The sequence below is a fragment of the Manis javanica genome, chromosome 10, assembly GCF_040802235.1.
Source record: "Manis javanica isolate MJ-LG chromosome 10, MJ_LKY, whole genome shotgun sequence".
Classification (NCBI taxonomy): Eukaryota; Metazoa; Chordata; class Mammalia; order Pholidota; family Manidae; genus Manis; species Manis javanica.
Window position 1 is genome coordinate 18,918,847 of NC_133165.1, and position 17,789 is coordinate 18,936,635.

Here is a 17,789-nt window from a genome sequence, read left to right on the forward strand (position 1 = left end):
ATAGCCAGTGGACAGCAACTGGGAAAACTGATCTGATAAGGGAAAAGAGGGCCTGGAACCAGGTCAGGAACCTCCGAGCGGATATACTTCTCTACCCTTCAGACACCTGCACCTCTTCTGCATTCCTTCATTCCATTACTGACCATACCATCATTATCAGCCCGTCAAGTCTGGAATGTCACATTACCTTTGATTCCTTCATCCAGTCTTCACTCCTTGGTTAGCATTTCCTCACTGTTAGACCCTATAAAGGTCTCTTCACCCTTCTGTCTTCCCACCACCAGCCTTTTCTTCCTTTTAACAGCCTTACTGAGGAGGTATCATGACATACAATAAGTGGCAAGTGGTTATAGTTACAGTTTGGCAAGTGCTGCTTTGTATGCCCCTGTGAAAAATCACCACCCTCAAGATACTGGACCCATCACTCTCCAGTCTCCTCCTGGCCCCTTGTAGTTCTTACCCGCTTCCCCCCATCCCCAGAGCAACCACCGATCTGCTTGCTTTCTCTCTGCATTTGTATTTTCTATAACTTTTTATATGTGAATAACACAGTCTTTGCTCATTACTCACAGATTCCATATTTGCAAATTTATCTACTCACTAAAATTTTTTGTAACCAGAATCAATACTGAGCATTTTCTCAGTTATTCAGACATGGAAAGAGTGGCAGAAACTGAGTTGCCAACACCCCTGTTCCCAGCTGAGGCTGAGCATGGCGACTCTACCTTCTTGTGTCTCACACTTTCCTTCTGAATCTCATGCTATAATCAGATGTCCTTTTCGTGGTCTTTTTAATGCCATGTTTTCACATTTTTGTGCTTTGGGTTGGTGATTTTGCTCTTTAAAATGGTTCTCAAATGTCACACTGAAGTGCTGTCTAGGACCTTAAGTACAAGAAGGCAGGATATGCCTTACAGAGAAAGTACATATATTAGAGGAGTTTCATTTAGGTGTCAGTTCTGGTGCTCTTGGCTATGAATTCAGCAGTAGTGGATCAACAGTATAAAATAAGGTGTCCTTAAACAGAAACACACATGAAACAGGGTTATTCATCAGTTGACCAGAATGTTGTACCCGTAGGATTGCAGGAGCCTAGACTTCATTTCCTCTAGGACAGAGGCTCCTATTTGCTGATTCAGTGTTCACAGTGACTTTATGGAACTAACTGCCGCAAACAGCAAGATCCATCTGTAGTGTGCATACTCTTTAAATCAGGCTTCTTTCACTCAGCATAATTATTTTGAGATGAATCATGTAGATAGTTTATTCCTGCTTATTGCTTAGGAGTATTCCACTGTGGATAGTCTTTTTAGTCTAATCTGACAATTTCTGCTTTTTAATTGGGTTGTTTAGACCATTTACTTTAATGTGATTACTGACATATTTGAATTTTGGTCTATCTCACTATTTTCCATTTTTCCCATCTGCTCAGAGTTTCTTTTTACTTTTTCTCTCTTCTTTTTGAGTTTATTAACTATTTTTTATGCTCCCACTTTGGCTTTTATGCTCCCTTTATTGACTTATTAGCTATAGCTCTGTGTTGTGTTATTTTGATGGCTCCTCTGGAGTTTACAGCATGCATCTTATAATTTATCACAAGCTACCTCAAAATGTTATTATACTACTTGTATAAAAACCTTACAGTTGCACACTTTCATTTCTTCCTGCCTGGCCTTTATTCTGTTGCTAACAAACATTTATTGCTCTCTGTGTTATGAATTCCACCATGCACTGTTACTGTTTTTGCTTTAAACAGTTGATTGCCTTTTAAGGAGATATTAGTAGTGCAAAGGATTGATATTTACCCAGATAGTCACCGTTTCTGGTGCCTGTCGTTCCTTTTTGTAGGTCCAAGTTCCCATCTAACATCATTTTCCTGTGCTTGGTGAACTTTAGCATTTCTTGTAGTGCAGGTCTGCTAGCGGTGAATCCTCCAGCTGTTTTATGTCTGAAAACATCTGTATTTTGCCTTTTTTTCCCCCAGGTTTGAGATACTGATATACATCACTGTGTAAGTTTAAGGTACACAGCGTAGTGGTTTGACTTTCATCGTGAAATGATAACTGCAGTAAGTTTAGTCAGCATCCCTCCTCTCATAGAGAGATAATAAAAGAGAAAAAAAGAAACATTTCCTTATGATGAGAACTCTCAGGATTCACTCTCAACTTCCCCATAGGCCACACGGCGGCATTAGCCACATCAGCATGCTGTACCTCACATCCCAGGTACTTCTCTTGTGACTGAAGTTTGCGTCTTTTGACTACCTCTCTCCTTTGTTTTTGAAAGATATTTTCTCTGCATAAAGGATTCTTTTTAAAGGTTTTTGTTTTGGTTTTTTTTCCAGCACTTGATCCACTGTGGCTTCACTGTCTTCTAATTTGCATTGTTCTGACAAGAAATCTACCATTTGCTGTTCTTCCATATGCAGCGTGTCTTTTTTCTCTGGTTTGAAGGTTTTCTTTATGACCAGTTTGAAGTGATTTGATTAGTACATGTGCCTTGGCATACTTTTTTTCATGTTTCTTGTACTTGAGTTGGTTGAGTGTCTTGGATCTATGGATTTAAAGTTTTCACCAAGTGAAAACTATCAGTCGTTATTTCTTTGAATACTTTTTTCTGTCCCGTCCTCTCCTGTCCTTTAGTGATTCCAGTTACACTTACATTTGGCTGCTTGAAGATGTCCCACAGTTCACTGTTTTGTTTTCTTTTCAGTCTCTGTTCTCTCTCATTCTGGATGGTTTCTGTTACTGTGTCTTCAAGTTCACTGTTTTCTTCTGCAACATCTTAGCTGCCATTAATCCCATTCACACTAGGGAGTTCGATTAGTTATAGTTTTTCACACTAGGAGTTCGATTTGTGCCTTTATATTTTCAGTGTCTCTGCTTACCACGCTCAGTCTTTCCTGTAGTTTCTTGATTTATGGAATAATGTGCTTGTCTACTAATTGTATCATCTGTGTCACTTCTAAGCCCATTTGAATTGATTTTCCTCCTTACTATGTATTATATTTCCCTGCTTCTTTGTGTACCTGGTAATTTTTAGTTGTATGCCAGACACTGAGAACTATGTATTATTATTAGGTGCTAAATATTTCTGTATTCCTGAAAACGTTCTCCAGCTTTGTTACGAGATGCTGAAATTATTGGAAACAATGATCTTGTTGGGTCTTGCTTGTAAGCTCTGGTAGGTAGAACTCTACCAGCCTTTAGTCCTGAGTACATTGTCCCCACCACTGAGGAAACACCCTTTTAACCATTCTAACCATTAACCCGTGAACTACAAGATTTTTCCACTTGGCTGTCATGGCCATGATGCTATTCTATTCCCAGCCCTGTATGAGCTGCAGACACTTGACTCTTTATACTCATTTTGATCCTGGCTTCAGGTAGGTTTCTCACATGTGTGAGTACTCCACTGAGTACACAAGGGAGCCCTTTGCAGCTCGCCAGCGTTCTGTGTGGCTCTCCTCTCCAGTATTTTGCCCTTCAAACTCTAGCTGCCTGGGCTTTACTGGACTCCCAGCCCCATGCTCAGCCTGGGAAGATTCCAGGCTCTGCCTGGGCCCCTTGCTCCCAGGACACGGAAATGTTCTCCAGGCCCTAAGCTGGGGCTGCCACAGAGCTCACCTCACTTGATTCTTGTCTCTAAGGGGTCACTATCCTTCATGTCCTGATGTCCAATGTCTCAAGAGCCATTATTTTACATATTTTATCCAATATTTTGTTTTAAGAAGGAAGGTAAATATGACCCGTGTTACTGTCTTGACCCATTATATTTTTGGTTCTGTAATTTCTGATTTTCTAAAAAGAACATTACTGGATTTTTGTTACAAGAAAAAAAACATAAGGTGGTTTACTTTTTCAATTCTTGTGTGTTTTAGAACATTAAGTCTAGCTGGGCCTTTCAGCTTATTTAGCTAATCATTAAAATGTGCATGCTTTGAATTTAGAATTAAAAAACAGCACAGATGAACAGAATAGAAATGACTGAGCAACAGGGACTATTTCTATAGAAATATAGGCCTGGTTCTATATAGGGAGTTCTGTCCTGATTTCACACAGGCTCCTTGAAGCATAAAATGGGCCTCGAAGACCTAGCATCCTGTTATCCTCACTGTTCTGCAGCATTGTGACCATGAGGTTTCTGCTAACCTTATTCTTTTGGTCACTTAGTAACTAGGCGTCCTACTGCATAAGAAAGAAATAATAAAGCATAACAGAGAATAAAGATTCTTGTACTTATTGCCCTAGAGCTGTGGCATAGAGGCCCATCTCAATTAAGGTTATTATCTCTAAACGTGCATGTTGGGCTGAGCAGGGCTGGGTTTTCCTTTGATGTCTCTGCCCAAAGACACCATCTGAAATGTCAGGTCCATTCTAATTTGGGGTGAAGAGCATCTTGCTTTACTTTTGTTGCAGTTTAGGTAATTTTAGAATATTGGATTCAGTCTCACTTTATATTCATCTACTAACTCTTAAAAAATAAAAGTACATCAAAAAAACTGGGGTTTGAGACAAGGCTCATAAAATTCCTTTGATTGTGTTAGTTTTTAATTTATAGACTAGCTCCATTACAATTACAGGCTCTCAAAACTATGTCTTAAAAAGCTATATAACAATACTGCCAATTCTCTCATTTATTTAGATGAAGAACTAGTGGATGTTACTGCATCTGTCTTACCAGAATTGCAAAGGGAAACATATGGCCATATTCAGTTCTGTGCAAACCAGAGGCTGGCTCGACATGGTGCCTTTAACACAGCTCATGCTTCTGAGAGGATCCCGAGGAACGTGAACTCAGAACCCAGCAGCCCATATGGAGAAGAGCAAGGTAACTGCCTTTTCTAAATCCATGGAACCCGTCAGTCACCATGCTATTGTCACCCCACCCAGGCACTGGCATTTTAAAACAGCTCTTGAGGCCCTGCCTGTTTTCTCACTTACCTGAAGTGGAGTGGTTGTTAGAAATAAAGAGTTGCAGACTTCACGGGGAATGGCATGTCCCCCTGCCTGAAACTGATCCTAGTCAGCCTTGAAGATCAATTGGTTTGCCAAGGTTAGTCTGTGACGTATCTTAGAAATTCATCAGACTTACAAAGCAATGCTTACAAAACAAATCAATGCTTTGTTTTGTTTTCTTGCTAATAATTGAAGACACATGAATTCACCATTAACAGCTAGCTTCTGAAAATTGCTTGCTTTGAATCAAAACCAGAATGGATTTGAGGTAGTACTCTGATCCCTGAGTGGTGAATAATTAACTCTGCTGTATATAATTGGTGGCTCTATTTGCAGACCTTCATTTTTCTTTTCAGGATCAGGTGGCTACTCCTTAGAAATTGGAAGTCTGGCAGCTGTTTACCGACAGAAGATAGAAGACAGTTCACAGTAAGTGGTCTTTAAGAACTCTGAGTATATTCTTTTCTGTTTCCTAGTGTCAACTTTGACCAAATTGAAATGCCATCCATCGATGGCAAACTTCAGCAAACTTGTTTATAAGTCAGCCATTTGTTAAGAATTGTATAAATTTCCCCTTTGTGCCCAACACTGTGAGGGAGGTAACATCAGAGACACAAAAAGTATGAAAACCTTTCTTGGTTTCACTGGATATGACTGGTAATTGTAGGTTTGCTTTTGTTATGTAGCTGTATTCCTATTCTGTTAATGTGTGTATGCAACTTAATTAGTAATTTGTTAAAACCTATACATGCTTTTGTTACTCTACAAGAGGTTATGTCAAAGAAATAATCAATCTTCCCATGTTTTCTTCCGTCTGCTACTTCTGTAGCTTTTCTTCTTCCTTCCTAATTACAGCCCTTTAGTAGAATTCGTGCCTCATATCGAAAATTACCGAGTATCATAATTCTTCCGAGTGGTAAAGATACCTCAAGACAATTGCTAGGCATAGAAGCCACAGGGCATAAATCTGCAAAGAAGTAAAAAGCTAACCTTTTCAAAGAATATTGCTTCTCTCTCACTTACCAACTTTACATTTCCCTGTATGGCCCCGGAAGACGGCTGGTTAGCCAGAGACGGGTAAGATTCCTCAAGGGGGGAACAACCTAAGACAGGCACAGTCGCAGGGGGGCCATCAGGTGAGAAATTGGGGACCAACAGAGGTGAGGCTTAGAACCTCACCCCCCCTGTTTTAAGAGAAATCTTCTGCATCTATGGATGTTTCGTTGCCCTTGTCTAGCTTGGATTAATACTTAGTCTATAGGCACAGACCTGATCATCTACATTTGCCCTCTTACAGCACTAAATTATGTTTTCTACCTTTCTCTTGCATCTACCTACCACTTCAGCAGTTCATTTAAAAAAAATAATAATAAGGGAGAAATGTGGGATTCACATATAAATCAAGTATAAAAATCAAATTAATAATCATATCTGACTTGATTGTTTATAGTTCATGATGCATGATCAAAACCGAAAGTTTCTGTGATATGACTGCCCTTGCACTGTTCACCATGTAAGAACTTCACTATGTAAGAACTTGTTCACCATGTAAGAACTTGTTTGTTATGCTTCAGAAGATTGGAGACTGTTGAGAATTAGGCTTGGGGTTGATTAATGATTGTGCATTGAGTCCCCTATACAGAATTTTATTGTTGTTAACAACCGTTTGATCAATAAATATGAGAGATGCCCTCTCAAAAAAGTAAAAAATATGAAAACCTTATCTCCTAAGCTATGAAAATTTACAGGGGAAGAAGACAAATACACTGAAAAAGACAGCTCAGCACTAACAGCACTGTGACACTGCATGATAACCCATGAATCACTCTGTCGTCATCACGGCTAGCTCTGTGGACAACCAGGCACTGTTCCAAAAGTTTTATGTATATTAACTTATCTAATCGTAACAGCAGTCTTTTGAGGATGGTATCCCTATTTTACAGAGAGAAAACTGAAACCCAGAGAAGTTAGGTAACCTACCCCAGGTCACAGTGCAAATAAGTGACAGAGCTAGGATTCAAACCCAAACCTCCTGACTCAAAGTCTGGGTTTGATTTTGAAGGGGGTTATATATTATCAGAGGAAGCAAAGGAAAAGCTAAAGAGGTTTAAAAAAAAAACCAAGAGAGGTTTTTAATGACAAATGTGGGAAGAAACAGATTGTGAGGCGGATGGATGGGGTGGGGAGAGCCATAAGCTGATTAATTTGGCCATGATTTGTCCGAATAAGAATGTAAAAGGAAATATCATTCCTAAGGAGGGCTTAGGGTGTTGGAGCAAGTAGGGCAAGTTGGCAACACTCTGTGAAAGCCAAGTGAAAGAATCTGGGTTTATCAGACAGATGGTAAAGGACCAGGATGGGTTCACTGGAGACCACGCGGCTGCGTGAGGCAGGATGGGAGCAGATGACAGCAGCGCGTGTGAGTCACTCTGGCCCGCAGGGGCTCAGGCCTGAGCTGAGCCAGCCAGACACGGGAATAAACGGAAATAGTGTAAGACAGTGAGTCGGCAAGACCCACCCGAGGGACAGGGGCACTGCAGGGTGCCTGTGTTTCAGACGGTGCTGCTACTGTGGAGAGAGGGAGGTCAAAGGTGCAGAGGTGGGACAGGGCACACTACTCTCGGGGCACAAGGCATTCCACAGAGCTGAGTGCCAGCGATTGCTCCTCCAGGGGAGCTGAGATGCAGACTTGCCCCTGTAGCTATTGTGTTCCACTCTGTGTACCTGCAGTCAACTCTTCCAGGGCCCAAGAGCTCACGAGCAATAGCGCTATCAGTACCATACTAACACTTTTTTTTTTTGAGAGGGCATCTCTCATATTTATTGATCAAATGGTTGTTAACAGTTAACAACAATAAAATTCTGTACAGGGGACTCAATGCACAATCATTAATCCACCCCAAGCCCAATTCTCATCAGTCTCCGATCTTCTGAAGCTAACTAACACTTTTGAACACTTTCTGTTGTTACTAGATGTTAAAGTTGACTTTTCTTGTTATCTCAATTTCTGCTGAGACCCCAAAGCCAGACAAGTACGTGAAAAGAGAGGCCACATTCTAAAGAGAAATGTAAGAGTATATATCAATTTGGGCACCAGACCGTCTCTGAGCTTCAGTTTTCCTCCCCAGTAAACAGAGGAAATGAGAATTGCTTCCATTACGATAATAATATAAATCATTATAATATTAGGCTCATCATCATTATAGCACCCACGGTAAGCATACGCTGGTAAGAGCTATGTACTGGGTAACCGGTAACTATCGGATGCGGAAGAGGCAGAGGAGGAGCATTAGCTCTAACCTGAGGTGCCCCTGAGAGCTCATCCCCGCCGCCTCTCAGCTCCTCATCAGCCCTAATCGTCCATCGGGTTATGTGGCTGTCTGCCTCTAGGGTCAGCTACCATGTGCTTGGGGAGTGGACCTTGATACCAGCCTGAGCAGTGTTCTCTCCGCCTTCCGGAAGTCTCCCTTCAGAAAAGCAGAGTTAGGAGCCACTCCAGCGTGGTAACTGGGTGATCCCCATTGTGTTTCTTTTCATCACAGGGGGGAGACCTTTGCCAGCAAGAGAATGACACCTCTGCCACGCAGCCTGGGCCCCACTACCCCTTGCCCCACCCCCTCTGTTGACTCAGAACATTGCGTTAGCCCTTTTGCCCACCACGTATTCTCTGTGGCTCAGACGGACTCGCAGGCCTCCCAGCAGAGTGGTCTGGAGGGACAAGCAGGTGTGTCAGCCGCTTCTGTGGCCTCAGACGAGGAGACCCTCACGCCGGCCCTGCTGGCCGGCCAGCCCTTGGTATATGTGCCCTCCACCTCGCTGTTCATGCTGTGCAGGAGCCTGCAAGAGAGGCCGGCCCCAGGGTCAGAGAGGGACAGCGGAAGCTTGGAAGTCACAGCAGCACAGCCGTCATCCCCACCCTCAGTCCAGAAGCGCCTTGGCGAGGAGAGGAAGCCCCATGAGGAGGAGCCAGTCACTAAAAGACAAAGTAGGGACAGAGAAAGCCCTCTGTCCCTCGTCATACCCAAGGTAAGGGAGTTCAGGTGGACGGGCTCTGGCGTCCCCACAGCCCAGAGCTGCTTCTTAACAAAGGTGCACAGATAGGAATAAGCTACTGACTCTGGAATATGAGGAGTGTCGAACTCCACTTGTATGAAGCCGAGGGCTGGTTCTCCCAGAAAATCTTGCCATCAAGTATTACTGAAAGAAAAGTAAGCAATTTTTATAAAAGTCACACTTTGCATAAAACTCTGAAAAGTATAAAGAAAAAAACACTACCCATAACCACACCACATGGAGGCCATCACTGCTAACGTGTACACAATCCTCCCAGTCATTTTGCTGTCCTTAAATAATCATCTTAATCCAAGAGGCACCTGACTTGAGAGGCAGGACATGAGTGCTGTGGGCATCAGTGCCTGCCAGTTCTCTGCTCAGAGATCCCACTTCCTTAGCTATGAAAGGAAAAGAACGAAGAGGAGCTGCCCATGTCTCCCACTTGGTAGCCATTCAGAGGTTAATGGGATGTGACCATGAAACTCGCAGAAGGAGAAGCATTGTCATTTCGGCCGTTTGCAGGAGTTCAGCTAGGCATGCTTCACGGACATCAGTCCATTCATCTCAGACCCTTTCTCTATTCCCTTCGCTTGCCAGAATGAGTTTTTCTAGTTTTGTCCCTAGCCTGAGATTGCAGAACAGAAGGGAAAGACCGATGGTCTATGTCTCAGCCACTAAGGTGACTTTGGGCTGGTGCCGCAATCCTTATTAGGCCCCTAAACGATTGTGACATCAACACCCTTTATATGTTAGTGACTCAGAAGTTTATTTCACAATCTGAATACCATGGCTAGTTCTCCATTATGTAAAATCTCCATCATCTCTGTGCTTAAGAGTCAGAAGCCTACAGAAGTACATGATGTGACATCGATTTTCAGACCATTCCTCTAAATATGACTGATACACAAAAGTCAGTGTGGCACATAGCCACATGTGACCTTTCTGCTCATGTTAGCTCTTTTGAGAAAGCTGTTAAGATTTACTACTGGGGTTTTGACTTGCTTTTCTGGTTCCTGGTTCGGCTGTGTTTAGAAACCCTCAGATCCCACCAACACTGCCTTTCCCAAGACCATGGGTGATGGGAAGTCCGTGCACCTTGGTGATGCTCACATGAGTGGCCGGCTCCCTGCTCCAAAGGAGGCTTCGGGAAAGGCCACAGCAGATGGCCTCATTTCTTCTGACTGGGGAAATCCTTCAAGAAATCCTGAGATTGAAAAGTCTTCAAAAGATGGAGAAGACATCAAAGATCCTTCTTTGCTGCAGTACCTCTATGTGCCGTCGCCAGCTGGTAAGGGATGGAATCGTGTCTCAGAGTCCCTTAGACCAGGCAGATCATAAACTGGATCTTAAAAAGTTTTTGTCCGCGTCCTCTGACCAGAGTGGGCCCTTGAGCTGCTGTGTAGAGCCTCTGAGCCGCTTTGACCCCTTGTTTCTCCATCTGGGAGGTGATGGTGGAGGCTGCTTTCTCTCTCATCTGTCTCAAGGATAATGGGAAAATAATTGGGGCAGGGCTTGTTTGTTTTTAATGCATGAAACTTTATTTGGTAAAAAGACAATGAATTCAAAAGGTGATTCTGTTTCTATGGTCCAGCTGAACCTAGCATTGGCTCGGTTTAATAATATGAACCTGTTGGCAACTGTGTTGCTATAGCTCACTGATCTCTTGAATATCCAGAAATACGGTGCATGTCATTGTGGGTCCAGACCTGGAGTGAGAAGGCTGGATGTTCAAACCACTTACTACCTGTGTGAAATTAAGACTCAGCCTCCTCGCTGGTGTAACAACTATAATAGCAGTAATAGCACCTGCTTTATGTGGATGCTCTGAAAATTAAATTAAATTTAATAATACATCTAAAGCACTTAGAATAATAGTGCCGACACTTAGTAAGACTCAGTAAATGCTGTTACTATCTTGAAATAAAGCAGAAATATAATAGATACCTAATTTTTGAGATACGCAATGTGTACATGAAGCTGCTCTTACTGCAACAAGACTTAAATCAACTTTTTCCAATTCCTTTTCATTTGACAGGTTAGGTAGGTACTTACTACTCACTTATCTAGAAAACACTCTTTATTCTTTTAACAAATATTTTTGAGGGCTTAATCTCAGCATGATATGAGTGTTGTGGATACACCAGCAAAAACCAGACTCACTCCTGCTGACGGAAAGTGAGAGCCCAGCGCAGGGACTGGTGGTTTCTTCTGGGGTGGGGACCCTTTGACACTGTGGTGAGGCCCACAGATTCCTCCTCAGAATGTTTACAAAATACATAGAACTAAATACATAGGATTGCAAAGGAAGCCAATGTTACTGAAATTCAGGTAGAGAAATAAGTGTTTTAATTATAGTGATATAAAGATCTGACAGCGAGCCTAGTAACCTCATAATTTTGAAGTCTCTGTGAGCTCAGCAGGCCGTGAAGAAGCCTGCCACAGCTGTAATGTTGTGTGAACAGATCTGCTCTCTACTCACGACAGTCAGGATGCTATTGATAACATTGTAATTTGTTGCCTGTGATCTGAAGGGGGGAAATAAAAATTCCAGCTGGAAATGCTTCAGATTAGATATGACTTCTCTTCCAAGTTGACTTTCCTCCTCAATTTGGGTTCAGCGTAGCTCACATTCATCAAACCCTCTAAGGAGCCACCAAATTATCCCACAGGTGAATGTGGAATTTCAGGAGTAGCCGCTGCTATGGAGCAGCAGCGTGAGGCTGGGAGAGCATGGAGAGGGGCTTGACCTGGCTGGCTGGGATGATTGTTGGGGCTCCCGTGGGAAGGGGCTGTGAGGAACCTGAGCTGGAATGAGATCTTCATGTGTGTTGACATGCACCTTGTTCTGCTCTGTTTCAGGATTAAATGGTTTCAGTGTGCTCCTGCCAGGCGGTCAGACCCCCCATGCCATGGGGCCGTCTTCAGGCCAGCCGCCGGCCCTTGGTGTTCCTTGTATGGTCTTGCCGTCCCCAGCACTGGGCCCCTTCCCTGTCCTCTATTCTCGCACAATGCCTGGGCCAGTTTCTGCTGCCCACGCCACTCTCCCAAACGCAGGACCTGTGAATTTTGGCTTGCCTGGCCTCAGATCAGCAGCTCATCTCCTCATCAGCCCTGCAGCCATGGTTAATCCAAAATCATCTCCACTCCCCTCTGCAGACCCTCAGCTACAGGGTTCATGCTCACTTAACCTGAGTCCCATAATGTCAAGATCACACACTGTCATCCAGCCCGAATCCCTCGCTTATGGGGCACATCCGGTCTCTGCAGTAAAATTACAGCAGGTGAGTTCTCAAGTTTATTTCACTTTGGCACAACCAGACTTGTCACTCTGACGGGGCATGCCTCCAGCTTAGCTTCTATTTTAGTCACATGACTGGGACAGGCTGTAGGTCAGGCTCTATGCAAGTTCTGCTACAGACCCAGAATTGTCTGATCATTTTGTAAAGCACAGAGACTTATGGTGGAATCTTCTGTGCTTTGGAGGCAAAAATATTCCTTGGTTGTCAATCTGTTAATTAAAATTAGGGGCACTTAATTCAGGCATGGTTCAGGGGGATTTTTGCTGAATGCCAAATATTCAGATGATTTCTCCAACTTTCGTTGCATTAGGTCAATAAAGGAGACCACCCTGAATTTTAATTGTATAGGTATTGAAAGAGTCAAGGGAAACGAAAGTCTTGATACTAAATGCAAAGATTTCTAGCATCTGTCTTTTCTTAAAATGTAATGTTTAGGAGGCAATGGATATATATATATATATATATATATTCATATAAAATATATAAAACCTATAATCAGTATAATCAGTACTATATTTCTCCCCCATTTGTAGTTCAGTAAATATTTGTTGAATTCCTATTATGCATTAGGCATTTATTCAGAGTGATTCTTTTCTTTCCCAGAAAAAGTTACATTGGGCCCTAAAATGTTTTAGACAAGTTACTCAGGCTCAGGGTTTGCTAGACATTGAAAAATAAACATGTTTGTTTTTAAACAAGGTGATCATACCATATCATATGCTTTTTGATCACTAGGCAGTGAGGACATAACAGTAAACAGGACCATGGTCCCTTCCCTTTTAGAGAACATTAAAGGGATAAATACTTAACATTTAACAGGAGAGGATAAATATCAGCAAGTAAACAAGAGCCAAGACCCATACACTTACTATCTGCCTAACATGGCCTAATGTGCTTCATAAATATTACCTCTTTTAATTCTTACAGCCATGGCTAGTTGTCCTTTTCCATCCCCGGTGTGTGGGTGTAGAAACTGAGGATAGACGGGTCAATGTGCCAAGTCACCCAGCTAGTCCCGGCACAGCCCAGACCCTGGCCCAGGAGCCAGCGCCACACTTTTAACCTCTTTGCTGGGCTGCCTTTCTGCATGCAAAATGAGTGAGAAGTCATTCCCAGTTGTGTTGAGTGTTGTGAAGGGGACGAACCAGTGGGAGTGATGGAAAAGCAAAGGGGGGGCCGTAATGACACAGGGAAAGAGGCCGCCTCTGGCTCAGCGTCAGACCGATTTGACTTCACCTGTGTTTGTATTCACTCTTGGTGTGTTTTCCAGTCACCAGTTCCAGTGACCCCGAAGAGCTTCCAACACACACATCATGAGACGTTTTTCAAGACACCTGGCAGCCTCGGAGACCCCGGCCTTAGAAGAGAAAGGAATCAGTCACGGAATGCCAGCTCAGCGCAGAGGAGACTCGAGATCCCAAGCAGCGGGTCTGACTGACCCGGCACCTTGCCAGCTGGGATCGGACCACCTGCCTTTCCCCGCGTTACAGGGGCTGCCCTAACGTGAATGGAAAGCAGAATGCAAACCGCCCAGCTTCACACATCCTTCCTCTCTCATCCACTGGTTCTGTTAACTTCCCATCATCATGAATCATCTATTTTCCTGAAAGTAACTGTTATTAATTGTGCATTTAATACCAGTTAGAGTCCAGACTCTGCACGGTGTCACAGTGAAAGCACCGACTGACTTTGTGGTTTTGATTCAAGAATCATCTTATTGCTGGAAATCGACCAGAACAGGCTGCTGGAGCCTTGTGGCTTTCTAAAGGAGGGGCCTGTCTAGCACTTAAGGAGGGTGAACGTTCTTGACACGTATTTCCACTCACTCTGAGTAGATCTGTGGTGGAGAGAGACTTGCTTTCTGCAGTTTCAAAAAGCTACTGCTTCCTTAGGCTTCGTCAGGAAGCCTGCTTCAGTTGTGAATCCTATGGTATTATTTATTTTGTTCCTGAAGTGGGATTTAGTGCAAAAAGTTTACAACTACAGCAAAACACATGTTTTTCAGGGTATGACGACTTGAATGTTTATACTTTTTTCCTATGACTTGCCCTGCACTTACTTTACGACCTAGTAATAATGTGGATAAATGTATGTACATGACAGAACGTCAAAACCAAAACAACTGTGAATGGCACACCTTGCTCCAATGAACTCGCTGGCCCTCTCTGGGCATGCGAACTAAGGCGACCTCCAGGTCCCCACAGCTGCTTCTCAGACAACTGTGTGAATAGTGAGGTTCTCCAGTCCATTTGTGAAAATCCTACCGTGTCAGTTTCCTTCACTACATGCCCCTGAGGTGTTTTATTTAAACATTAATGGTAGAGTATCAGGTATGGATGCCTTCTAACAATTGCTGTTTATTGACGGAATCAGGATGGTAGAAAGTAGTCATATGGAAAATTGGAGCCTGGATGGGACCTTTCAGTAGAATTCTGAAGAGTACATAATGTAGAAAGTGATAAAGGATGATAGGTGATACTTTCATTTTTTCTTCTGCTTGTTTTCTTTGTATTCAGAAGAGTAAGAGGAAAAGTGGATACATTACGTTCAGTATCCAAGAGTATTCAAACCAGTTATTTTTCAGAGAACTTACAAAAAACAAAAATGGTGAGTGCAGGGGTTCACTGTTCTGGCATGAATACAATTCTGGAAACTGTTCTGCAGATCCCTTTGTTAAACCATATTCTTACCTTAGGGTTTCATTAAGTAGCCAAACTAGATCTTTGTGTTCTTAGATTTATTAATATTTACCTCCTTTTTGTCTCTTCAGAGTAAATATCTTTTTCCTTCCTTGCCTCCCTTCTTTTCTTCCTCCCTTTCTTCATTTCTTTCACTTTTTTTTTAAACTTCTGTCTTAGGTTTGGAATCTTGGTGTAGGGTTTTGTCTTATTTTTATTTTTGGACCCAATATAATGTTATATGAAAGAATAAAAATATTAATTTAAGAGACTCTGGGAGTCTGAGTAAAGATGCTTTATATTAACTACAGGATAATATTAGCCTTATTACCCCCACAAGATTTTTTAAACTTGAGGTAGGTAGCCAGATTAAATAAATTTGTTATATAAAATTTTTATCAACACTAAACTTTTAAAGTTTACAGGATGGGGTTTTTTTATCTTTTTCACAGACTTCTCCAAAGTTCAACAGATAAAAACGTGGCCCTAGTTGTCAACAATTGCATGTTAATGATTACCCTGAACTAATATGATGGGTTCCCTGTTGAGACAAATAAAATGTGCCTTTTCCGGGTCGATTGTTACAGGACATGCAGTTCATATGAATCTCCGCAGGGTCCATGCATTTTAAATACACCATACTTAAGAACGTCCACAAAATATTTTCACTTGAGAGGTCTGCATTTAGATGAAAACACACTGATTTTTCCCCTCACTGTTCTGGGATACTCCCCCCTTATTTAACTCCTTTGCTATCTTGTTAATTCTGTTTATGATACGACCTCATAAGCCTCAGAGAATTCACGGTTCTTGAGGGGTGTTAGGAAGCAACCCCCAAATGAGAATTTTATGACTCTGTAACCCAAATTAGCAATAGCAAACAACAAACCCCTTTTGTATTCAGCACCCGCTTTTTAATGTGGCTTCGTGACATGCAAAAATCCAATGCAATGCTTGTTTCTAGACGGAAAGTGAGTCTTTTACCTCCAGAGCAACTACCAGTTATGCTGTGGCTGATCTAGACTTGGTACTTGGGGAAGTGAAGACGCAATGGCAATTTTGAGTCTACCCTTGTATAATTTAGTGAAAGAAAATAAAATTGTTCGTGATCCTGCTAAGGAAACGAGCTCTGAGTTGGCACAGAGTAAGGCGTGTGCCCTGCGCAGTCCAGGGTTTGTGAAACCCTTTCATTCTGGTACAAGAGTTGGGGGTATAACTTTTATACTTGAATTGACCTACCAAGTTTACATTTCTCAATATCTTTTTGTAAGGTGCTATTTCTGTATTTAAATACTTTTTTTTTTTCAGTGTAAAGCTGCTTTCTGCTTACCTTGTTGCACTGCTAGTTTTATGTAGGTATTTTATTGCTGCTTACTGTTTTTTTCTTCATATTACTTAGCTCTGCTCTTTTTTCTAGTGGCTGTATTATCTATAGCTGTCTGCTTATAACTTTACTGCAGGTAAACTGATGTTCTCCTTTTAGGAAAATATTAAGCTTTAAAAAGTAGCAATAAAAGTTAATTCATTTAAGAAGTGTTGGTTGTGTGTGGGCTTTCTGTGTGTACAAGTTTCAGTAAGACCATTTCCAGCTGCAGCACAGCCCCCCAGGCCCTCATAAAGCCTGCTGAGACCTCCCACTGGCCTTCCCATACACCAGAACTCACCGTGTCAGAATTGCATGGGAGCTTGAGAGGACAGAGAGGCGCCTGAGCTGCTGGGTCCCACTGAGTCAGCGCCTCTCTGGGTTTGGAGCTTCTGATGCTCAACTTCAGGAACCAGGTGAGTGCAGACCTCCCCGACTTTCGACAGCAGCCAGGATAGGTGTCTCTCAGGCTAGCCAATGCCCACCTGTAGTTCAGAGCCAAATTCCATTGTTCACACCGTTAAACTAACCTCCAGGATAATCTGATTTTCCCTAGCTGATCTCTCTGAGTCACTCACACTGCATGGTCCATAGTCCCCAGCTAACTCGGGAGGCACTAGGGACAGCAGCAGCCTCATGACCCTGGTATCAAGCCCTGCGCTTGGTCCTCTGGGAAAGGCCCCCAGGTGGTGACAGGACCTGCAGGGCTTGGGCCTTTTGGCGTTCAGCTGCATCTAGCCTATGCCTCCCTCATCCTACTGGGACCTCTTACTTCCAAACATCACTCCCTGGCCCAGTCTCTGTTCCTCTCACAAGACATTCATCAAATAACCCAGGATAAATTTGCTTCTACACACACACCAGGATTAGGATTTTACTGACTTACATTCAGAGGCATATTACACCTTAATAGGCACCTACCAGTAACTTCTCATGCCCGCCTCGGTTATCTGTAATGGTGTAAGCAGTGTGTTGAACAAGCAGGACTCGGGACCATCCCAAAGCACCTTTGTGTTGTCTCCCAGTGTCCCTTTAAGCCTGGCAACCCATCCCACCCTTGTTATGAACATTAGGTCCTACCTGACTTCTCCAGGTACTATAAATAACAGAAGTTCTGTGCTCATTTTAAGTTACAAAGACAGTCTCAATTCTGCAGAATGAATATTTACCACTTCTGCACCTGGAGCTCACTGGAGAGAGGGGGGCTTGGACCTCTGTCTCTGGTGAGCACTTCTCCCTCAGCATGCTTGCCTAGAGTTCTAGCCCCAGCAAGGTCCGGCACGGCCATGGGACAGGAGAGGCCAGCAGGGCCTTGACTGCTCGCCAGGCCCAGCCATAAACAGGCTTCTCTTGCTGTGGGGCGTGCAGGTGTACAAGCCGTTTCCGTGGACAGGTCGTCCAAGGCCTCACCTTGGGATCGTCTGCCTGAACTTTCGGT

At 43.0% G+C, this 17,789-nt stretch overlaps 1 protein-coding gene across 2 annotated transcripts in view; it reads left to right on the forward strand.

The window, feature by feature from the left end:
- E2F7 (E2F transcription factor 7) overlaps positions 1–16,521 on the forward strand; it is a 38,767-nt gene extending 22,246 nt beyond the window's left edge. The window contains exons 8-13 of one of the 2 annotated variants that reach the window (XM_037010756.2): positions 4,645–4,830; positions 5,315–5,387; positions 8,501–8,984; positions 10,044–10,299; positions 11,871–12,292; positions 13,581–16,521. In XM_037010756.2, the coding sequence (XP_036866651.2) occupies positions 4,645–4,830; positions 5,315–5,387; positions 8,501–8,984; positions 10,044–10,299; positions 11,871–12,292; positions 13,581–13,748 (1,589 nt within the window). In that variant the 3' untranslated portion in view covers positions 13,749–16,521. The remainder of the gene's footprint in view (positions 1–4,644; positions 4,831–5,314; positions 5,388–8,500; positions 8,985–10,043; positions 10,300–11,870; positions 12,293–13,580) is intronic. The other variant, XM_037010757.2, reaches the window with a different exon arrangement.
- Positions 16,522–17,789: the final 1,268 nt, after the last annotated feature.